General features: G+C 37.7%; 1 protein-coding gene across 2 annotated transcripts in view; it reads left to right on the top strand.

The window, feature by feature from the left end:
* Positions 1 to 742: 742 nt before the first annotated feature.
* The window catches only part of FCHSD1 (FCH and double SH3 domains 1), a 374,706-nt gene continuing 349,827 nt past the window's right edge, over positions 743 to 25,621 (top strand). For both annotated transcript variants that reach the window (XM_053718614.1, XM_053718613.1), the window contains exons 1-2: positions 743 to 870; positions 6,543 to 6,640. In XM_053718614.1, coding sequence (XP_053574589.1) covers positions 850 to 870; positions 6,543 to 6,640 — 119 coding nt within the window. In that variant the 5' untranslated portion in view covers positions 743 to 849. The remainder of the gene's footprint in view (positions 871 to 6,542; positions 6,641 to 25,621) is intronic.

The following is a 25,621-nucleotide window of genomic DNA, read 5'->3' as shown; positions in this document are numbered from 1 at the left end:
CCTACTTTTTAGAACCAATGAGCAGAAATTCCCTGAGAGTTGTAATGTTTATACTTCTGTCAAACATATTTTCAGAAAACGTAGCTAAATATTTAGCCAGCATGTATTGATATTTTCTGTTTACACAGCAACATACTCAACGGGAAAATGCCAATAAAGTTAATTTAGGCTATGAGGAGAACTGTGTGCAGTGAGATTATTAATTTTATTTTACAGTGGGAACAGCAGCAGATGATTATATTTGTTTGATCTGCTCACACAATAAACTGTAGACACTGACAGCCTACAGGGGAGGACGCTTGTTAGTTGCCTGGGTAACCAGCTTCCGCCCTGTGTGGTACAGAATAGCATATGCAGAAACATGTTTTTCCTATGAGAATGAGAGTAAGCGAGTTGCTTCATTTTGAAATCCGTATTGGAGGCTCTGGATCTGCTGCATTATAGTAGCTTGTTTTGCAGTCTGCACGCTTATGAGACTCAGTAGGAAGTAACTGCTGATTGGACCTTGACATTCATTGTGAAAAAATACAAATTTGGGGGCGGTTTGAAGCTATGACAAAATGGACTATTTTTTCTCTAAAAGGTTAAATAACTATTATATTTATACTTGTTTAATTGCAATTTCATATACCTTACTATATATTGTGTGAACCGCAGTAAATTTACATCTGAAAAAGGGGACATTTATGAGGACTTGTACATGATTCTACCCCTAGGTGGGAGTAACTTAGTGAGGTTGGGAGGAGACAACACAGAGGTGAAGAGAGTTCCGGACACCTTCGCAATAGGACAGGAGATTGAGTTTTACTAAACAGGGAAGCCAGATCAGCCTCATCAGCAGCAGACAGGATGCAGCCTCCTCCTCGCAAAGTGAGTGTTTGCTTTATTTTCCTGTAGATTGTGTGAGACCTGGCAGCACATATCAGCTATAGGCTGTACAATGTAGTCTATCTTACTTTGTCCCAGTTAAAGAGTTCTCTAATAAACCTGTTCAATCAGGGGAAAGGGAGAGATGCACAGCCATATGGAACTAAATATAATGACTGCTACACTACATGCTTACTGTTTAATATATTAAATTATGATACATATTATGACACCAATTTAACCCAGGAATTTAGCTAAAACTTTCTAGGTGGTTGGAATGATTTCAATGTATGTCTTGCTGTGTTTACAAGATATTTCTTATGTGTATTATAAACGTTTTGAAAAAGAGTAGTGGGGCATCATATCACCTAGTTATTGGTGCTACCATGACCCCTTAGTGTGGTGAATGAGAGATTTATAACTGGATGGGAAAATAGTTAACAAAAAGTAGAATTTTGTTTTATATGTTGGAAATATCTTCTTGTTAGTTAATCTAATGGTAATTGTTGGATAGTAAGCTAATTAAATACATTTACATAAGTTGAGTTTTAGCCTTATATAATACATTATAGGAACCCTTGTGGTGTGACTGTGAGTCAGGGTCTCAAAATAATGCCATAATGTGCCTGTCTGATAATAAGAGGACAGGAAAAGTGTCAAATTCTTTTTTTTTTTTATTGTTAATGGATAAAAAATATTCATGAACCATTTGTCATAGTGAGACTGCTGCCTCAAGGTGAGTATGATAGGTGATCCCATCACAGGATGTACTGGGATGATGAGTAGGCAGAGATCAATCTGTCAAGGTGGAAGTAAGAGGAAATAAAGCAACCCTGACATTTGCAGTATAAAACATTAGATGCTTTTTGCAGAGTAGCTAAGTGGTTTGATGCCAAGAAACATAGACAGAAACACACTTTTTTTTAAGGGATGCAAACTGACTGGACTATCTGCTGCTCTGTCTGCCTTCTGTATGGTTTTCTATTTTTACATATCTAACTACTTTTATATTCACACTGGGCAGTAATTTAACCCCTTGGTTAGCTAGAGCACAGGGTAAAGTAACCAGACATTTAAATTACCGCAATGAGATAGCAGGGCAGTTAATGGGTTAAATCGCTGCTACAGACCAAGCTTGCTTCACTTTTTTAACCACTCGATTGCCTGGTACATACAGCAGACTTAGGGTCTAGGTCAGACTCGTGAATTGGAAGAAAGCATAAGAGTGCACTAAGTCGTGTGGAGAAGCGGCAGATAGGTAGGTGGAAGTATCAAGTGTACTTTGTGCTAAGGAGAGAGGTGCATCTGCAAGCCCAACATCTCTCTCCTTCCTTGCTTCAGTTTGCACAAGTATCAGGTCAGGCAGTGTGATTCAGCTGCATTTCTTTGTCATTGTACAGACCTAAGCAAATACACCTTTTACCTTTTTTAGTTTTTGGCCTAATATTCTTTAATCCACCAGTATACAGTATACCTCAGTATACACTTTCTGCTGTAAAGGGATATAAAAACGTCATTAATTTAAGGGACATTGTACTAAAAAATATAATTTTTCTGGGTTAAAAAAAGGTAAAGTGAGAATTTTGTATTTAAATTAAAACTAACAGGAAATACATGGTTTTACACTACTATGGGAATGGTTACTGACAAATCCAAGTGCTCTAATGGCCAAACCTCTACAGGACTGATCACTGGAACATGCAGGCTTCAAAAATAAACAATACTATATTTTGAAATATCTTTAAAGGGACAGTCTACAATAGAATTTTGATTGTTTTAAAAGATAGATAATCCCTTTATTACCCATTCCCTAGTTTTGCAGAACCAACACAGTTATACTAATATACTTTTTACCTCTGTGATTACCTTGTATCTAAGATTCTTCTGACTATATAAAGTCTATTCAGTTGCATTTAATATTCTGTTGTCTTTTAAATAACTTCCCAGGCGTGAACACATTGTTATCTATATGGCCTACATGAACTATCAGTCTCCTGTTGTGAAAAGCAAATACACAATAATGTGATTAAGAGGCTGTCTATAGAGCCTTTGAAACAGGCAGGAATTTAGAGGTTTAAATGTTATAAAGTATATTAATATAACAAAGTTGTTTGTGCAAAAATGGGGAATGGGTATTAAAGGCATTAGCTATCCTTTTAAACAATAACAATTTTTGTGTAGATTGTTCCTTTTAAAGATAGAACAAACACAATAAGTTCAGCATCCATTAAAACTGATATACAGTATATTCTCATTGTATGTGTGCTACTGACATATTGCATCTTTCATGAGTAGATTATAGGTAGAATGAATCCTCTTTTCACAGATCTGTTATCTTTAGCTCAATGACCAATCACTTGCCGAGTGTGGGCATAACCTTTGTGTGACTCTTCTTTGCTGTGAAATGTAGACAGCATATGCGCAGAAAGTTCCATAATCTCATGGTTGCAGAAAGGGAGTTAATTGAATAAACGTCCCTGTAATCAATTCAAAGCTATATTGTTAGCACTAGTATAAAGAGAAAACAATGGACTTTCATGCTACAATGCACTCAGTTTAATCAGGGTTTTTTATGTCCATTTAAGGTCAAAATGGTCATTTTCACACTGATTATTTAACTCCTATAACTTTAAACTCATTACACAAGACATTGATGATCAGATGTGCCAAACCTTAGGGGCATGACAGGGCATTAAAGGGAGTAATTGTAAAATAACTTAATGCATTTTATTTTTTTGCACAAATACTTGCTTCTGTATGTTTAACTGCAACAAAGGGGTTAAACTTGTAGATAAGGTCTTCTCAGGAGCTGAAACATATTACTCTTTCTGAGCAGGATATGGATGGTAATGTAATTTTATTTTGATTTAAAGGGATATTGTAATCCAGGTAAAATAAGATCTAATTATTTTATCACTTTCTGTACACACACATGCTTCCTTATTTTATATCTGTCTGTATACTTGACAGTCTACACCAGAATATTTATTGTTTTAAAAGATAGATAATCCCTTTATTACCCATTCCCTAGTTTTGCATAACAAACACAGTTATATATATAAATACACTTTTTACCTCTGTGATTATATTTTATCTAAGCCTCTGCAAACTGCCCCTTAGTTTCGTTCTTTTGACAGACTTGCATTTTAGCCAATCAGTGCTGGCTCCTAGGAACTCCACGTGTGTGAGCATAGTGTTATCTACAATTGTGCTCATATGTTTACATACCCTGGCAGAATTTGATTTCTTGGTCATTTATCAGAGAATATGAATGATAACACAAAAAGCTTTTCTTTCACTCATGGTTAGTGTTTGGCTATAGCCATTTATTATCAATCAACCATGTTTACTCTTTTTAAATCATAATGACAACAGAAACTATCCAAATGACCCTGATCAAATGTTTACATACCCTGGTGATTTGGGCCTGATAACATGCAGACAAGTTGACACAAAGGGGTTTGAATGGCTATTAAAGGTAACCATCCTCACCTGTGATCTGTTTGCTTGTAATTAGTGTGTGTGTATAAAAGGTCAGTGAGTTTCTGGACTCCTGACAGACCCTTGCATCTTTTATCCAGTGCTGCTCTGACGTTTCTGGATTCTGAGTCATGGGGAAAGAAAAAGAATTGTCAAAGGATCTGTGGGAAAAAGGTAGTTGAACTGTATAAAACAGGAAAAGGATATAAAAAGATATCCAAGGAATTGAGAATGCAAATCAGCAGTGTTCAAACTCTAATCAAGAAGTGGAAAATGAGGCGTTCTGTTTGATAACATACTGCATTTATCTTGCCATCAATTTTGACCAAATTTCCTGTGCCTTTGTAGCTCACACATCCCCAAAACATCAGCAATCCACCTCCATGTCTCACAGTAGGAATGGTGTACCTTTCATAATAGGCCTCGTTGACTCCTCTTTAAATGTATGGTTGTGGCCAAAAAGCTCAATTTTGGTCTTATCACTCCAAATGACTTTGTGCCAGAAGGTTTGAGGCTTCTCGCTGTGCTGTTTGGTGTATTGTAAGCGGGATACTTTGTGGCCTTTGCGTAGTAATGGATTTCTTCTGGCGACTCGACCATGCAGCCCATCTTTCTTCAAGTGCCTCATTATTGTGCATCTTGAAACAGCCACACCACATGTCCTGTATTTCACCTGAAGTTATTTGTGGGTCTGTCTTTGCATCCCGAACATTTTCCTGGCAGACCGTGGTTTGGTTTCAACAGAGCCCCTCATTTTCCACTTCTATATATTAGAAGTTTGAACACTGCTGATTTGCATTCTCAATTCCTTGGATATCTTTTTATATCCCTTTCCTGTTTTATACAGTTCAACTACCTTTTCCTGCAGATCCTTTGACAATTCTTTTGCTTTGCTCATTACTCAGAATCCAGAATAGTCAGTGCAGCACTGGATGAAAGATGCAAGGGTCTGTCAGGAGACCAGAAACTCATGGACCTTTTATACACTCACACTAATTACAAGCAAACAGAAGATCACAGGTGATGATGGTTACCTTTAATAGCCATTAAAACCCCTTTATGTAAACTTGTGTGCATGTTATCAGGCCAAAATCACCAGGGTATGTAAACTTTTGATCAGGGTCATTTGGGTAGTTTCTGTTGTCGTCATGATTTAAAAAGAGTAAACACAGTTGATTGATAATAAATGGCTTCAGCCAAACACTAACCATGAGTGATAGAAAAGTTTTTGTGTTATGATTCATATTCTATGAAAAATGGCCAAGAAATCATAAATTCTGCCAGGGTATGTAAACTTATGAGCACAACTGTATATAAAACACATGAACTAACACCCTCTAGTGGTGAAAAACTGTCAAAATGCCCTGAGCTGAGAGGCGGCCTTCAAGGGGTTAGACATTAGCATATGAACCTCCTAGACTTAGTTTTCAACTAAGAATAGCAAGAGAACAAAGCAAAATTGGAGATAGAAGTAAATTGGAAAATCGTTTAAAATTAAATGCCCTATCTGAATAATGAAAGTTTGTTTTGGACTAGACTGTCCCTTTTAAGCTCAATGCTTAGAGAGAACAATGGAAAATTAACATTTTATTGCCTATCTCTCCTACACCCCACTGGGAGTGTAATTTCTTCTGCTGGCTGTGTTTACATTGCTTGTCAATAGCCTATACTTTAGTATAGAAACTTTCAGTATAGGTAGGAATACTAGAGGCTAAATCATATATTTCAAATGCTGAAATAAGGGTAAAGGAGATATTTGTAAACATTTTAATACACTCAGTTATGTAAAATGGATCATTGGGGACATGTTAAAGGGGAGAAATTGTTAGGGTCCCTGTCCCTTTAACACAGAACTACATGATGATCCCCACTACTTGCGCACACAGTTCGCTCAGGGCACCATAGACTTAACACAAGCAATATTCATCTATTATGTGAGGGATTTAGCGCACCCGACGTATCCAACATGCAGATGTGATTAAAAATAAATAACCTTGAACTTGTAATGTGAGCTTAAAATAGAAACACTGTTGGTTGTGCTTGAGTGATAACACATAATAATGAAAATAATTTTGCTTTCCACTTCCACTATATATTTGTACTTTGTATCAAATCATTAAATAAGGGTTTATATTTGTCTTATTTCTAGGTGTAAGTCATGCTAGTCTTGTGTTTTTTTTTTTTTTTTAATTCAGGTGAAGGTTACTCAAGTGGTCAAAGTGCATTTTGGGGAACAGCTATCGACCCTCCAAACAAAGCAGCAGCAGGACACAGAACTCCTCGAGGATATCAGGTGACTTTATGTGAGCTAAATTCACTAAGCCTCATGGATTTTTAAGGCACTGCTAGACATTTTCATGGGGCATTTTCTTAAAAATATTCATTGGTTTGTCTATTTATTTTAATATCTTATTGGTTTACTTATCTGACACAAACTTTCGTCTTCATGTTTCTTCTCGTATGTACTGGTGTCTGCCTGCTCAGTTGAATCTTTATATTCATAGTTGCCACTGTCTTGTAAAAAACCTGATATTGCAGGCTGAATTGAAGATAAACTAACATGTTGGTCATAGCTCACCCGGCCTAGTCTCTGTGACATATTTTTTAGCAGAGCATTCTCTTCTGTTCAGTGGGGGGGATGTGTATAAATGGTTTGTTTTTTTTCTCAGGATTTGGAGTGACTAGGTGGAGATGGTGGAGAGCAAATTAAAAGTCAAATTAATTGTCTGAAAAAAGACTGTGTTTAAACAAAATAAATGATTTAAATAGAATAATAAAGTTTTTTTTTTTTTTTTTAAATTTTATACATTGGTTATAGTTAGTTTCCAGAGATGTTACGCGGGTGTATGATTATTCGTGAAAAGAAAAAATTTTTTTTTTTGTTTTTATGCCTTTTCATGAATCATCTGCTTTGGTTTATTTAAAGCAGGGCTTGACGAAAGTGTTCAAAATCTAGAGGTCAGACCATAAATATAGGAGCCAGAAACTTTCAGCCACCCCTACTTAATATATATCTACCCTCTAATAGACAGGGACTTCCCCTGTGTATATACCAACCTCCAAAAGTAAGCACTCACTGGACTTTAGCCAAAATGTTTAGAAATAGTGACGTTTCGGGACAACATAGTGTCCCTGCCTCAGACCAACAGAACACCACCCAAATTAAAGTTTACATACCCTTCTAATGGAACACAGCCCTCAGGTACACCAATCACCCATTAAACACCCCTATTGTGTCATATGACTACTCTTACCCAATGGCATCTAAAAACAATCTTACAGCTCGGTCCCACCCTTCCCTACTTATAAAGTAAGTGCTGGTCCTCATCATCCACTACCTGTTATACTAATAAAAACCATATTCCTAGTTCTGTGTAAGCAATATACCATATTCATTAGCTTAATCCTCCAACTCATCTTGTAAACAATCTTCGGTACATCCTGGTTCCATGTGCGCTCCTAGACTCCACCCACCTGCAATAGTGATTGGGCAACATCATCATTGCATCAACGAGCTAAGCAGGCAAATATACATACTACTGCTGAAACTTTAAGTAAAATGCCAGCAATGGTATGTATATTTGCCTGCTTAGCCTATTGATAAATTGTTCAAAGTGATAGGTCCTGTTCCGGGAGATATATGGGGCCGTGTGTGATTGTTTATTAACAGGGTGATGCAATGATGATGTTGCCCAATCACTATATAATCGCTATAGAATAACCTATCAACAAAGTGTATTGTAATCTTGAGGCGTTTACTGTCCCTTTAATGGTTTGTTTGTTTTCACAGTCTGAGAAGGTGTTTCTCCTTGACAAACTAGATGTTCACAATCCTTAAAAAACAAACAACACATCTAGTGTTTTTTCAACAGAAAGAACATTGATGTCTATAGGGATTTTTGTAGATAAATCATTTAATATGTTTTTCTAAAGGATTGTGATTGACCATTTTTCTAATTTATCAAAAGAACTGTGCAAAGTGTTGCATGCTCTTCTTCTTTTTTGTTGTTGCTATGAGGTTCTTCAAATTCAAGACCATTTCTGTCAGTTAGAACAGGGTTCTTCAAACTTTTTCCCCCAAGACCCAGTGCCATGTTACCACATACCTTCCCGACCCTATTTTTATGCTTGGTCTGAATATTTATGAAGTAACACGATAGCTGCAATTATTGGTAAGTGACTAAGTGATTGCAATAGGTGTGTACTTTTATTCCTGATTGTAGTCAAACTTGAAAATGTTGTAAAAGGTTACAACACACACCACACACACAGCCTCATACAACACACACCCCACACACACTCTCATACAACACACAGCCTCATACAACACACACCACACACACTCTCATACAACACACACATTCTCATACAACACACATCACACACTCTCATACAACACACACACCACACACACTGTAAGATAAATTGTATCTTTTAGAATTGTAGTGTGTTGCTAGTTGCAAACGCCAAGAGATACAAATTATAACCTGGCAATATGCTTCAAGCGTTTTGCTAAGAGTGAACTCACAGGAAATGCTGCTAGACAAATATGATTCTATTCAGACAAACAAGTGTTCAAGTCTGATAAATTCACAGAGGCAAATATGGATAGCTAGATGAAAAATAGAGTTCTTTAGCATAAGATTAATTGTTAATATAAAGACTGAGTAAGTACGGTTGATAATATGAACTAGAAACAACTTGAGAGAATCTGATTAGCAGAGTTATACTTGCGGTAGCCTGTGCTTGGCTTTCCCTTGCAGCATGGAACGCTGTAATGGCGGAGTGAGACTGGAGTTCTTCCTGAGAGCTGAGTGGCTAGTTGCAGTACTGGTCAGGCTGAGAGATTGTTCTGTAGCTTCCGGAAGGAAGGTGAGTTGAATTCCTAGCGAAGCAGGTGAATGAATCAGCTGCAGCTGGAGATGTGAGAAAATCCTCTGTAATACTGTGGTGGAGCTGCACTTTAGGAGAGAGACTGACAGGCAATCTATGAAATGGATTCAGATGGCTGTGCAGATTAAGTGTCTTTAGTAGAAAGCAGCAATTAGTTAGAAAGTTCCTTTTTGAGGGTTAAATTCAAATAAGCAAAAGTTCAATATCACTCAGTTTGAGATGATAGCAGGAGTGACTTGATTTCTGTGAAGTATTCCAATCAGAACAAACAAAATAATCAAGCAAAGTAGATCTCAGGAAGTGAGGTTTTATAGGCAGGTGAAAAGGTGGAAGTGGAATGTCTTAAAGGGACATTACAGATCCCCCCCCCTCAAAGCATCCGCTCCGAGGATGCAGGCTTAGCAGGATAACGCCTATGGAAAGCATCCAAGAGACGGGTAGCATGAACATGAGACCTGGGTACCCAGGAATCCTCCTCAGGACCGTAGCCCTTCCAACGGATGAGGTACTCCAAATGACCACGGTACATACGGGAGTCGAGTATAGAATCCAACTCAAATTCGTCATGGTCATCCAAGTGAATGGGCGGAGGTGGTTCTTTCGGCCTGCCCCTAAAGGTGCTGGATGTATATGGTTTCAGCAAAGACACATGAAACGTGGGATGCACCTTGTATCTAGGTGGCAGTTGTAGGGTCACAGAGGTTGGATTGAGTATTTTCTTTATAGGAAAGGGGCCAATGTATTGGTTAGCCAACTTCCTTGAAGGAACAGATAATTTCAGATATTTCGTGGATAGCCATACCAAATCACCTAATTTGTAATTCGGACTATCTCTGTGTCTTAAATCGTAGTAATGTTTCTGCGAGGCTTTGGCAACCTGTAGATGTTCCTTTAGTAAGATAAGAGAGTCCTGGAGATTGATGAGATATGAAGTGGCTGCTGGTGAAGTAGAACCTATACGCGAAAGTGGAATGCTTTGTGGGTGGTAACCATAGGTAGCATAGAATGGACTGACTTTAGTCGAGGCTGATATTGAGTTGTTGTATGAATATTCAGCTAGAGGGAGAAGAGAGTACCAATTGTCTTGCAAATGTATTATATAGCAACGAAGATACTGTTCTAAAATCCCGTTAATTCGTTCGGTTAAACCATTAGCCTGAGGATGGTAAGAAGTTGTTAATCTAGGTCGTATACGTAGAACTGAACATAAAGCTTTCCAAAAATGTGAAGTGAACTGAGTCCCTCGGTCTGTTATGATGGATTGAGGGATTCCATGGAGACGTACTATATGTTTTATGAATGCGTCTGCTGTGTCAGTTGCAGATGGCAAAGACGGTAGGGGAACAAAATGTGCTAATTTCGTGAGATGGTCGACCACCACCATAATGGTGTTATGGTTTTGAGATACTGGCAATTCCACTATAAAATCCATTGAAATTATTGTCCAAGGAATATCCGGAATTGGTAAAGGTGTGAGTAGTCCAATGGGCTTTAGTTTCTGAGTTTTATTTCTAGCACAGACTGTACATGATACTATGTACTGTTGAATGGCATCTGCCATCTTGGGCCACCAAAAATATCTCTGAATTGCTTCCTTAGTCTTATATATACCTTGGTGTCCAGAAAGGGGGTTATCAGGGAATTGTTGCAAGATATAAGTCCTAAGTAGTGTAGGTATATAGATCTTGTCATGGTAAGTATAAAGTCCTGTTTTGTCTTTTTGTAGTTGTGGGATGTCTGGTATGTCATCAGTTTGAAGAGCTTTGAGGATATCGTTTTCAAATGGTGTGAGGTTACCTATAATTTTGTCTGGAGGTATGAGACACATGTTATGTTCTGTCTTTTGATTTTGTTCATATACACGTGAAAGAGCATCAGCTCTAGAATTTAAAGGTCCTGGTCTGTATGTTATTACAAAGTTAAACCTGTCAAGGAATAATGCCCAACGGACCTGTCGTGACGAGAGGGTTCTACTCTGACGTAAATATTGAAGATTTTTATGATCAGTGTATATTGTGAATGGTCTGTTAGTACCTTCTAAGATATGTCTCCAGACTTCTAAAGCAGTCTTAATGGCCAACAGTTCCTTGTCGCCAATCGTATAATTTAGTTCTGCAGGTTGCAAAACTCTTGAATAGTAGGCAACTGGATGAAGCGTAGTATCTGTACTAGTTCTTTGGGAAAGGATTGCTCCTATGCCAATGTCTGATGCATCTGTTTCTACTATAAATTCACAAGTATGATCAGGGATTGACAAGATGGGTGCTGATGAAAATTTCTCTTTCAAGAGTTTAAAAGATGCATCGGCTTCTGTTGACCAAAAGAACTTTGTATTAGTTTTTGTTAGATTGGTCAGAGGTTTCACAATAGCTGAGAAGTTGAATATAAATTTGCGATAAAAGTTGGCAAAACCCAAAAAGCGTCGCACAGCTCTCACTGTTTTAGGTTGTGGCCAATCTTCTATTGCAGATAATTTTTCTGGATCCATTTGAATCCTATCTGGTGTGATGATATACCCAAGAAACTTTATCTCATGCACGTGGAATAAACACTTCTCTAATTTAGCGAACAATCTATGTTCGCGTAAACGTGTCAACACCCACCTAACATGTTTTATGTGTTCAGATGTTGTTCTGGAGTAAATCAGTATATCGTCTAAGTATATTATTACGCAGATATCAATGAGATCTTTAAATATTTCATTTATGAAATATTGCAAAGTACCTGGGGCATTGCACAGGCCAAAGGGCATGACTCTGTATTCAAATAGCCCGTAGCGGGTTCTGAACGCAGTCTTCCACTCATCCCCATCTTTAATCCTGATCAAATTATACGCCCCCTTGAGGTCTAATTTAGTAAATATAGACGCACCGTTAAGGCGCTCAAGGAGTTCAGGGATGAGTGGAAGTGGATACCGGTTTTTAATGGTTACTGCATTCAGAGCTCTATAATCTATAATTGGCCTTAATGTTTGATCTTTGTTCGTTACAAAAAATATACCCGCTGCTGCGGGAGATACAGAAGGTACTATAAAGCCTTTTCTAAGGTTTTCATCTAGGTAGTCTCTGAGATATTGTAGCTCTTGTTGTGATAGTGGGTATATTTTACCAAAGGGGGCAGCTGAACCTGGAACTAAATCAATCGGACAGTCGAAAGTCCTATGGGGTGGTAAGGTCTCAGCCTCTTTGATATTGAACACATCAGATAAGTCCTGGTACTCAGGAGGTATGGTAGTCTGTAGTGTAGCTATAGTCTGTTGTGGGAAGCATGTGTTTTTACAGAACTCAGAAGTGAAATGTATGTTACATTTTTCCCAGTTGATACTAGGATTGTGTTTTACCAACCAGGGTAAACCTAAGATGACTGTGTGAATGGCTGTGGGTATGATGTCAAAGCTTTGAAATTCAACATGACCCTCTTCTGTCTGTAACAATAGTGGGATGGTGTGGTGTGTTACCGGTCCTTTCTGGATTAAAGATCCATCTATTACCTTAATAAAAAGAGGGTTTTGCTTTGAAATTATAGGTATTTTATTTTTTCTGACAAAGGAAGCATCCATAAAACAACCATATGCGCCAGAGTCAATAACAGCTTCAGTCTTGAACTGATGTTGATCCCACTGCAAAGATAGAAAAACGGTAAATGCATGAGTCTGTTTCTGCAGGGATACAGTATAGATATGGGATGGCTTACCCTTCTTAGTACGTTGTAGAATGGGACAAGTACCCACTGTATGATCTTTACTAGCGCAATAAAGACATAGGTTAGAGGTGCGTCTCCTTGCTTTTTCCTCTGGTGTGAGGGGAGCCTTGATAATGCCAATCTCCATGGGGACACTTACTGGTGTGTTTCTTTCGATATAGGTAGCAGTTGGTCTTTTAAATGAGGAGTCAGAAGTCAGTCTCTCAGTGCGGCGTTCCCTTAACCTGCGGTCTAAGGTGATTGCCAGCTTAATAAGTCCTGTTAGGGTCTCAGGCATCTCTACTCTGGAGATTTCATCTTTTAAGATGTCATTAAGCCCAAGCCTGAATTGATTTCTTAATGTGATGTCGTTCCACAATGTATCTGTGGCCCACATCTGGTATTCTGTGACATAATCCTCAACAGGACGTTTTCCCTGTCTGAGAGATCTAAGTTTGGTTTCTGCATTTATTTGTGTGTTGGCATCTTCATAAAGTGATGCCATTAAGGAAAAAAATGCATCAAGTGAATTCAAAATCTCATCACTGGATTCAAAAAAACGGTTAGCCCAGGTCCTGGGTTCCCCTGTTAAGTATGAAATAACAGTACACACCTTTATTTTTTCTGTATGATAGGTGCGGGGTTTCATAGAAAAAAGCAGCAAACAAGAATTTTTGAAGTCTCTGAAATCTGACCTCTTTCCTGAAAAGACTGCAGGAGGGTTAATATGTGGTTCAGGAGGGTCTAGATTTCTAGGAGTTATTATTTCCTTATAAACATTTTTTAAAGCAGTGTTCTCAGTTTGTAAGTCTGTGAGCGCTCTTGCCAAATAATCAACTTTTTGGTTTAAGGTTTCAAACTCTGTTTTTATGGCTTGGGAGTCCATATTTATATTTAGGGCTTGATTATTATGTAAGATAAATTGTATCTTTTAGAATTGTAGTGTGTTGCTAGTTGCAAACGCCAAGAGATACAAATTATAACCTGGCAATATGCTTCAAGCGTTTTGCTAAGAGTGAACTCACAGGAAATGCTGCTAGACAAATATGATTCTATTCAGACAAACAAGTGTGCAAGTCTGATAAATTCACAGAGGCAAATATGGATAGCTAGATGAAAAATAGAGTTCTTTAGCATAAGATTAATTGTTAATATAAAGACTGAGTAAGTACGGTTGATAATATGAACTAGAAACAACTTGAGAGAATCTGATTAGCAGAGTTATACTTGCGGTAGCCTGTGCTTGGCTTTCCCTTGCAGCATGGAACGCTGTAATGGCGGAGTGAGACTGGAGTTCTTCCTGAGAGCTGAGTGGCTAGTTGCATTACTGGTCAGGCTGAGAGATTGTTCTGTAGCTTCCGGAAGGAAGGTGAGTTGAAGTCCTAGCGAAGCAGGTGAATGAATCAGCTGCAGCTGGAGATGTGAGAAAATCCTCTGTAATACTGTGGTGGAGCTGCACTTTAGGAGAGAGACTGACAGGCAATCTATGAAATGGATTCAGATGGCTGTGCAGATTAAGTGTCTTTAGTAGAAAGCAGCAATTAGTTAGAAAGTTCCTTTTTGAGGGTTAAATTCAAATAAGCAAAAGTTCAATATCACTCAGTTTGAGATGATAGCAGGAGTGACTTGATTTCTGTGAAGTATTCCAATCAGAACAAACAAAATAATCAAGCAAAGTAGATCTCAGGAAGTGAGGTTTTATAGGCAGGTGAAAAGGTGGAAGTGGAATGTCTTAAAGGGACATTACACACACTCTTATACAGCACACACTCTCATGCAACACACACAAGTCGCGACCCAGTAAACATGGTGTTGAGACCCAGTAATGGGTCCCAACCTGTGGTTTGAAGAACCCTGAGTTAGAATATCTGGTTGTCATCTGCTTTTTAACAATACATTACAACAATATTTTGCATTGAGAGAATTCAATTAAATTATTCCAGTCCATTAGAAAACACTTTTCAAGCAACTTTTTTTTTTTGTTTAAATAGTTTTTATTGAGGTTTATAATGAAAAGACATACAAATACAGAAGGGGATGATACATAAAAAAAGAAAAAACAATGTCACACACTGAACTTAATGGTGACATAATATACAGTAGTTTCTAATGTCACGACAATAGTAGACAATAGTATGTCGTGCATAGAGTCCCAGGACTAAGCAAACCTCATACATTTTTTACTTTTAGGTATTATAACGTTTCATTAATAAACAGTAGAACGTAGTGCAAACACACTTGACAAAACGTATATTAACATCAAGCTTATGATGAGAAACAGAGAAACTCGGCATATGCATTACGTATATAGGAAAACTTACATTATATAAGGGGAATAGGCGAAGAGTGATAAAGGATAAAAAACAGATATGATATATCATCAAAGAGTGTTGGTTTGCTCTCTTTCCTCTCAATAAAATGGTTAGTATGCTCTATATTGCGGAGAGAGAGACAATGTTAAAGATAGAGAACATAGTTATTTATAGAACTGGGTGTTTCCATGTAAAGCATAGTACTGATAACTGCGGTTATTCACAAGGGAACCGCGCATTAAGTATCTGGTCTAATCATAAAGAACCAGGATACTATACAGTAAGGGGGGGGGGGGGGGGAGGTGATAAAGTGAATTATTATACGAAAACTATGTATCCTAGGAACCCAAAGGCTCATTGTGTGTCAGGGAGGAGTTACTTAGATAAATGTAGGAGGAGTAGATAAGCTGTAGTAACACTGGGCTCTATCATCATATGTACAGTCACATGAACATGTTGGTTAAAGGGCCACTGTAAGTAAATATTTTCTATGCCTGTTACTAACTAACTACCCCAAATACGCTTTTTATCAATAGCATTTCATTAACATATCTCTACCGTATGTCAGAAATCTTGTCTGCAAATTTAATTGTTTTCCAAACCCACTCTGTGGGTATCCTTTGCTCTGTACCAATCCGTTTACAATACCTAGGTTTCAAAATGGCGGTTAAAACACAAAGTTATTGGTTTAAGTATTTTGAACATGCAGTGCTGAAAATAGTGGGCAGGATAACGTGACATCATCGGTGAATAAAAGATATAACTTTTAGAACGTTATGAAACTTTGTTTTGGAGAAAATATAGGTCAGTAGGTTTTAATTAATGTTTATTAACTTTAATATGTTAGTTGTTTAGCTTAAAAATTATAACAGAAAGTAATCCTTTAAGTATAGGAGGATAAGCGTGAGCTAAGTTTATCCGCTAGCAGGGAAATTATATGCAACAGAACTATGGGGACAAAAGGCCTTAAGGATTGTAAACATTATATTTTCACGTACTCTCACGTCCAGCTTTAAGTGGTATAAGACATTTAGGTCGAGCTATAAAAAGGCACAAATCACCACAACTGGTACATTCCAATAAGACCATATAAAGTGGACATTATTGAATATTAAATAATTGGACCTTCGGTGTTAGCATGTAGAAGACAATATTGAATAAGTAAATCCTGCACCTGGGCACGGGCCCTATGCCCATTAGCAGGTAGACCAATTAAATTATAAGTTAGATAAGTCTTAATGATACATTGTTCTACGTCTCCAGTATGTCTATCTTAACTGTCTTTTTTAAAGCTATCTATGAATGTGGAATAGTACATGTAAATGCTTAAGCAACTACCATGAGGGCCAAGATTAGGTCCAAATTTATAACGTGGATTGTGATATGTCCAGCTAGTATGCCTTTTAAAGACCTCTAGAGACCCTTTAACGTAAAATATAGGCTGACATGTACAATGGAAACAACAACCATAATCAAACTTATGAGTATGGGGTATAGAGATAAGACATGTCTTCTGCAAGAAAAGTAATAGTGAAGTATAACAGGTAAGTAGATCCAAAGAATTGCTTAGTGGTCAACTGGGTTATGAAAACTATAGTAAAACACATTTTATGCGAAACTATGGAGGCGTCCCCTATGAGAAGCACTAGCAATCAATATCTTTTTTTTTTTTTTTTTTTTTTTTTTAGCAAGTTTGGACATCAATAGGCAAAATGTGATAGATAACACTGTCATTGCACAGAATGCCCAGAGATTGAGACAGATATTACAGAACACAGGATAAATAAACCACGGTCTGTAGTTTAGCAAGTTAGACATAATACAAGACATCTGACCTAAAGCAAACAAAGTCATGTAAGTGGGTAAAGACTGGTAATTGTCTGCTTACCCTCCCTTAGTCACTTGGACGGTGAATATATCGCCCATTGTGCTGGAAAGGTGGTCTATGTTTAGTGAATCGCTAGTTTCACAAGGTAATTGTGGCAACCAGGTAGGACCTACCCTATTTAACAAACTTAAGGGGTATATGTCTAACTAAATATAAATAGGGGATATAAACAGAATATCCTAATCACAAATATTAGCTACATATTTAAACCTAAGATATAACTGTGAAAAATAAACAGCTTTTGTGCACACTTAGTCCTCTCATAGAGAATAATTTGTATAGTTGAACATAATGATGCACTTTATATAAATATTTTAGAGTATTTTTCTACACACCTTGCAGTAAAATATGTAGTATAGAGCATATTTAATAGGAGTCTAGGTAACTCATGAGGGTTTGCATGTATTGAATTTCTATACATATACCTATATTTCAATAATAAGATAAACATTGATATAGTGCTCAACCATACTAAGGAAAAGGCAATGAGGGTATAGGGAATACAAGGGAAACAAGATTGCATTGCTTAAGCCTGCAAAACTTAAAATGTGTTAGCTGCATTTACTTTAACCTTATAACCTGACACAAACTGCAGGCCCGTCCCATATAAAACAACAATCATATGTATTTGAAAACATGTAACATATTAATAGAACAAGTGGCCAGGGAGATATGAGCAATAAGCCACCCTGAAGTGAAGGTTTGGCTACTGAGCTAGAGTTCAGAACAGTTCAACTGGCACACGCTGCCTCTTCTCTACATCTAAGAGGCCTAGTCTACCCCAGCTCTAATGCCCAACCTTGTTGCTTTAACCAGAGTCAGTTGCGCTTATTTTAACGTTGTGTAGAAAAACTCTAAAACAGTATAGGAATAAACATTGATCATATTAAAGCATATATTTTGAATATGTATTGCCGTGACCTGTAAGGGCATCACATAATAGCATTCTGACATAAGGCAAACACGGCCGTTGCAGAGTGTATAACCGGGAGAAAATTCTTTTAGCCAATTCCGGACTTATTGCAATAGGGTTCAGGCTCTCTCAGAAACTTCCGGGCCGAGGCGGCCTCCATCCCATAAAGCACTGACAACTTGCGGGACCAGAGCCGTGCAAGTCCTTGCTCAAATTGTGGGGAGCTAGTTGTCAAAAGCTTTCTCTCAATCACCCCCTTCCAATAAACTGCGTCCGTGATGTGATAAAAGTCACAGCCACATGGCACCTCACTGTCTCCTACGTTTTTCTGACACTGAATAGGGGTCATCGCTGAAGCAAGCTCAATATATTTTCTGTTGTCAGCCTCAGTGGTCAGTGAGTGAAGCGATCCTCCATATTCATATCGTATCTTGTGTGTTTCAGCTAGGTCCGCCGCTGTATCCCAAGTGAGTTCTTTACTGGTGAAGTTGCTGGCTGCGGCTCTCAGGGTTCCGATGGGATGAGACGCTGTGTTTGGCTGCCAGAGCGCAGAACTCTCATCAATTATGCAGTTGTTTTCTTTACAGATATGTCTGTGAGCAACACGGTGTAGCCTTTCCCCGCCACTGTATGCTGTCTCATCTGCATGCTGAAAGTGCCCAATATGTCCGCCTGTACTTTGGGAAACGTCTGCTTCAGTATAACCGCTGTTAGATGCGGTAATCATATGGTCATCATATTTAGAAACCATAAGCAGGCCAGCCCCACATGTGTAGGTAGCTTTACTAGCCGCTGTGGATTCACCCGACTTACATAATATGAGCGCCAGGCTGGAAAAATGATCAGCTAGGAGATGCGCCATTGCCGACTTCCAATCACTCAAGGCCACAAACATGGTAGCTTTTTTGCAGCAGGCTCCAATCCAGAACAGCAAGTTAAATTTCTGGGGTGATCAATATCACTGGACACCCTATGGCACCTTATTTGGAGTATAACATTTTTTCTTTATAGAGTCTTAGTAATCTAATAATCTTTGTGTTTTCAGGAGCCTCTTACACATACGTCTTGCCTCAGTAGTAGCTGGCTCCGCCCCCCCTTCAAGCAACTTTTAAAACCTTGAAAACCCATTTTTGTTCTACCATCATTTATGGCCCTTTAATTCATTATTAATAATAATGACAAAAGACTTTTGAATGCAGTTTTAGAGCATGTAATGTTTGTACTACAAATTCCCTTTAAAATAATAGAAACATTCATTCCCTGCATATTGCAAATATATGCATATTTGCTTTCAACAAATGATGCCAAGAGAACAAAGTACATTTGAGTATAGAAATTAATTTAAAAGTATCTTAAAGTTACATCTGAATCATGAAAGTTTAATTTTGACTTTTATATCCTTTTTAATGTGGTCTTGTCAGAGACATTACACTAAGTACTAGTTTTAAAACTGATTTAATAGCCTATATTTTGCTTACAAATGATGTAATACTATCTAAAAACTGCTGACAACCTAAAAAAAGAAATCGTATAACTGATAGGTAGTATATGTCTAAAATCTAACTATATAAATAATAAAAACTGCTATGTAAACAATAATGAGCTGTGAAGACATATGATTGACATTAGTACAAGAACCAGCTCTATATGACCCATGAGACTGGGCACTTATTTAGTCTGGATTGAAATAAACAATTGCATATCATGCAGATCAAACCGTATTGGGATAAGATAATCTTTTGTAGTTTGTACATAATGGCAACAATTGCTGTAGCTAAAAGCAAGTTAAAAATAGCTCAGTGCCAGGTAAGGTAGAATTCAGATAGCAGTTCTATTTTTATGGATGTTTCAGGACAGAGCCGTACAGTCAGCAGGTCATTAATCTGCACATCATGCTGTTTGTTTGAGACATGATGTCACTGGTAAAGCAAAAAAAAAGCCAATAAGGCTGGAACAGGAATGAACAGTTCCTCCTATGTAATGCATTTTATTTGTCCTTCCAACCATCTGCTTCTTTTTCTCCTATCAATGCAGATTTTGTTTTCTTTTAGGTTAGTAGCTCCAATTATCCTGTTTCATAAGTCACTTCACATTTATTTACTGGCTACGTTTCTATGAAAAACCCTCTTTGCAGATTTGCAGACAGTCTTTTTTTTTTTCTGGTCACTTTTGCATATTTAATATTTTTTAATCAAAGCTTTATTTAGACCTGAGCACTGTCACAACTTGGTGCTTTACCGCCTAATACTTGAGCATAGGTGTACGCAGATATTTTTATGGTGTTGCAGAGTCACTATATTTGCACCCAGTTTGATTTCATCCCATAAAGGGACTTGAATACTTTACAATATAAAGTGCATTAATGAAGGCTCTTTTTGCCTAGACTGGTACCTTTTGCATATGTCAGCACCGGTGTGTGTGCAACCTGCTTGCTGGTAAGTCAAGCTTGTGCATGCATGTACGTACCATCCAACGACAAAGGATGATCTGTGGCACCTGGGGTAATGTAAGATGTGTAGGTCTCCATGTTAAACAACGACAGCCTATATTTTAACTCATATGGCAAAGTGTGTTGCAATAATATTTTGAGGTTTTACATCCCTACTTTATGTCGTTTTTAAAGAGACAGTCTACACTGGTTAAAAAATAATCCATTACATCAATCACACTTGAAACATACCGCTGCACCCCTTTGCATTCGTACCAAATGGACAGTTATGATACTTATCGTAAGTTTACTAACTTGATTTTTCTGATACATATGGCTGCCAAACCCCTCTCCCTCCTTCTTTGCCCCCTTTGCTATTGAAATTTGATTCCCATACTTGTTTATGTTAGAAACGGTGACGTTGCTGTTTTGCTAATGCACATATTGCTATGACCGCTCACAAGCAGAAAACGGAAGTGCGGCTGTCATTTTGTTAGTGGATATATCATGAGCACTGAATACAAATTTGACTGCGCATGTGCAATACCTTGTGAACACATCTTGAAAATCCAACCAGTTAGTCGATTATGATTGAAGGATTCATTTTAACACAAAGTAAATATACATGCAATAATCAGATTTTCTTTTTATGATTGCTCCTATATTGGTTGAGCTACAGAACATGCGGTGCAGGTGCATCTTCTTTGCTTAATCTAAGGTATGGATTTTTGTTTAATCGGGTGTTGACTGTCCCTTTAAAGCAAGACTCCATAACCATTTTATTCCCTATCAACCGAAAAACAAATCATCCAGTCCAAAATAAAATCTTAAGTGCTGACAACTTATGCAGTGCAAATGGGCGGTAATACCAGCTAGAGGTGTATTGTCGTCCATTTGCGCTGTATGGGCTGTCCTTATCAGCACTAAGGATTTTATTTGGGCAGGATGATTTTTTTTTTGGGGGGTTTATAGGAAAAAAGTGTTATGGAGTCGTGCTTTAAAAGAACATATTAAAGGGGATAAAATATTAGAGTATACTATGGGGCATATTTATTAAGCTCTGTATGGAGCTTGAGGCCCCTTGTTTAATGACTGCTGCTCCATAACTTGTCCGCCTGCTCTGAGGCGGCGGAGAGAAATCAACCCGATCAAATATGATCAGGTTGATTGACGCCCCCTGACTAAGGTTTCCTAACCAAAATGTCGTGTTTGTCTTTTGGCATGTTACAATAAACAAGATGTGGATACATTGAAACTTTGGTGCTGCTTTATTGCTACATTATATTTATTTAAAAAGCAGCAATGTAAAGATTAAGAGCGGCCCATTTTTGTTTGAGAACCTGAGTTATGCTTGTTTATTGGCTTGCTAAATGTAGCCACCAATAAGCAAGCGCTATCCAGGGTGCTAAACGTAAAATGGGCTGGCTCCTAAGCTTTAAATTCCTGCTTTTTAAATAAAAATAGCAAGAGAGCAAAGAAAAATTGATAGTAGGAGTACATTTGAAAGTTGCTTAAAATTGCATGCTCTATCTGAATCATTAAAGGAAAAAAAATTGGGTTTAGTATCCCTTTAAGGGAATACAAGAGGGCAGGTTACACTAGTCTGCACATGTGCAAACAGAGCTTGTGCTTTATCCAAATATTATTTTTTGATTGGTTAGCAGGGGTCTTTTGTCCTGGGGGACAGGAAAATCACTTAAAAGAATAAACATAAAACAATATACCAATTTGACTAAATAAAGCTACAGTGTTCATTGCAAACTTTTTCTTATATATGAAGGTTCACGTGATTTACAATTTGTGTTTAATGCCCCTTAAACTTCATCCTATATTCTGGTTATTTATTGCTATGTTGACTGGTAGTTTTTACATTGTTCTGACATTTATACGTTTGCTTTTGAAAGTTATATTTTTTTATACTCCATCATGTAAATCCTATGAATTTTCTGGTTACCGTGGCCACCGACAGTTTTCATTTTTATTGTGTTTTAGGGACAGTGTGAAAAACTTTAATATCAATCCCTACTATTCAACCATGAACATATGAGCTCTGTCGTATAGTTATAACCTATTCTGGTGTATTTCCTGTCCTTATACCCCACTCTAGGCAACACTCTTTTCTTCATTAAGTTAGCAATGTAAATTAAAGAAACAAACCCTTTTCACCCAATCAATATGTATTGTGGAAAGAACTTTCTCCTGACTTTAATTGATAATTAGAATTTTTCCTTAAAGGGCCACTAAACCCAAAATCTTTCTTTCATGATTCAGATAGAGAATAGAAATTTAAACAACATTACAATTTACTTCTATTATTTATTTTGCTTCATTTTTTAGATATCCTTAGTTGAAGAAAAAGCAATGCACATGCTGAGCCAATCACACGAGGCTTCTATGTGCAGCAACCAATCAGCAGCTACTGAGCATATCTAGATATGCTTTTCAACAAAGAATATCAAGAACATAAAACAAATTAGATATTATAAGTTAAATTAGAAAGATGTTTAAAATTGCATTCTCTTTCTAAATCACGAAAGAAAAAATGTGGGTGTCATGTCTCTTTAAACTATAGCGGTTACTATTTTATCCTACACTGCCTGAGCCAAATGCTCTCTAGTCTCAGCTGTGTCTCTAGTGTTCTTCTATCCAGCTGATTTGCTGAAAAATTAATAATGAGAATGTGAATCAGCTACATAGAATGTAGTTGAAACTGGAGAGATTGGATTCTGTCCCACTTATTAACCCCACATAAAGACCGATGGGTCCAGTAATCAACTTGCGTACCAGGGAGCATCAAAATACATTGCACCAAGTCACACATAGTCATATTATGCAGCGTTTAACAAAGAATAACTTAACAGGACATTGAACTAGAAAAACCCATAACCTCCTGTATATTTTAGATTTAAAAAAAAAAAAAAATCAACTTGTTTTTTTTATTTTGTGAGTCATGTCAGTGTCCACCAGTATTTTATCGCCTAATCAGCCAGTGAGCTTTCATATTATTGGGGAGTTTTGCACAAAGGCACATTTTCTGGTCCAAAACCAAAAAACAGCTTTAACTTGTCCTTTTTATGCAAAAAGGGCATTCCTACAGTTAAATATAATAGATATTTTTAGAATTTAATAATCCTTTAAATGTCATACCAAATGCATATTTACTAACAAATTAACAAAAATATCTTTTATGGAGCCGAGTTAGAATTTCACATATTTATTGAAGTAAAAAAGTACCCATACTGTATCTCAGTCGTTTCATCCCAGAAAAACTCCATATAAATAATACATAGTGCAATAAGGCTGAATGAGATAATATCTCTCTTCTCCTTGCAGGGGTGTAAGTCACGAGGAAGAGCTCTTGGCTTAGTTCAAAGGGGTAAGATGAGCATTACCTTATATGTCTACAGCTTTGTGTTTCAGCTGATATTTGTCATCTTAAAGCAGTGCTTTCCAAACTGTGGGCTGGGACACATTAGTGTGTCGGGGGCAGTGTGTAGGTCTGTCGCACGAAATACAGAACAATTTGCGGAAGGGCACCACGGAGCTCCCTTACTTGTGTCTGCTTCCCTTTGTCCTTCCCCTGGAACTTCCTAAAGCAGCTCTTATCTTGTGACTGCCTGTGTTCGAGCGGTAGGGCAAGGTGTGTGGAAGAAGATCATGGAATGTATACTAGAGTGAGAAGAATGAAGCAAGGATTAACACCAACCCCAACTCTCGGCTGTGCTGAGCAGAGGAGTCCCCCGGAGGTCCTGGACTGGGACTGCACCGAGTGGGCCATCCGCCATCTTGGCCAATTGTGTGGAGGCCAGAAGCCTCAGAATCAGTGTGCTCCCAATCAACCGGGCGAGCGCAGCTGCAGGCTGTCACCCAGTCAACCCACCTGCTGCTGGCTGAAGGTAGGCCACCCTCCCAAACCCAGTGTGGCAAACAGCAAGCCACCCACCCACCACGAGGCACTTATAATTTGATTTCTGACATTTATTTTTTATTTTTACTTTGCTCTTTCAAAAATGCATCCAAACATAGCTAAAAAAAAGCATAACAAATTCTTCTGCAGTTATCTACTACATACATTTGTGAAGTATTTTTTTCAACAATAACAAACTTAAAGTCACTGAAACGTGGAAGCTTAAAAATGCTTGATGACGAAATGCAAGTGTCTTTATCTAATACATTCAAGCTAAATTTGAAATCCATAGTGCATTTCACGTTTAAATAGAAACATTGTTGCAATATATTTGCATGTGAAGAATATCTAAATATGGTAAGTGCACCAACATTTTGAACAGCTTTTACTAGACACATTTTTGTTAATTCAAATATATTAAAAAAATGCTTATGTTAAACTTAAAGTGAATGTAAACTCAACAGTGTCGCTTATTGCCATATTATCACTCTCAACAATTTAGGTGGACCTTAATTCATCATTTTTTTCTGTTTACTTGCTAATCCCAAATATATACCTTTGTATCTCATTTTTGGAGCCGAGATTCCTCCACCCGCCATTTGGTCCCTATATTTGGAAATGATTGACAATAGCGATTGCCAATCCGTTTTTTTACCCCGTGGCGTTCAACCCCTTTTTGGCAACGTCATGCGCTTATTCTGCGCATGCGTTAGCTTCTAATCCCCAGCTTCAGAAGTGATGCGTGTCCACGAGACGCGCATGCTCTGTAACACCTTCAATTTCAGACTCTATCAGCGGTATACAGTGAAGGCTATGTGATTAGTATTGTACAGTGCTGCTAAGGATACTGTGATTAGATGAATACATATTTTTCGGCTGCATTCGCTATCACAATAGTATTCAATTAACGGATACATTCATTGAATACTAGATAGCGCTTTGAGGAGGTCGGATGTTAACGCATGCGCAGCCTGTCTATCCTACTTTCACGCTTGCGCACATTAAGTATTTAGTTTTTAAACGCATGCGCAGATTAAGTACAAATGTTTTTCACGCATGCGCAAAGTAAGGGCATCACGGGTGCGCGCATCAGAGATACGTATAGAGTAGGTGAGACCACTCTATACGTCACTCTCTGCAAAACAAGGAAGTGCCTTATGGGAGGAGTTGTGGCTCAAAACGGAGCGAAGTTAGTAATTAAAATATATTATAAATTATTATTATTATTTTTTTTTAAAGTTCACGGTTTGAA

Source organism: Bombina bombina, chromosome 6, assembly GCF_027579735.1.
Source record: "Bombina bombina isolate aBomBom1 chromosome 6, aBomBom1.pri, whole genome shotgun sequence".
Taxonomy (NCBI): Eukaryota; Metazoa; Chordata; class Amphibia; order Anura; family Bombinatoridae; genus Bombina; species Bombina bombina.
Note: the sequence above shows the minus strand (reverse complement) of the source record. Positions and strands in the feature narration are given on the sequence as shown.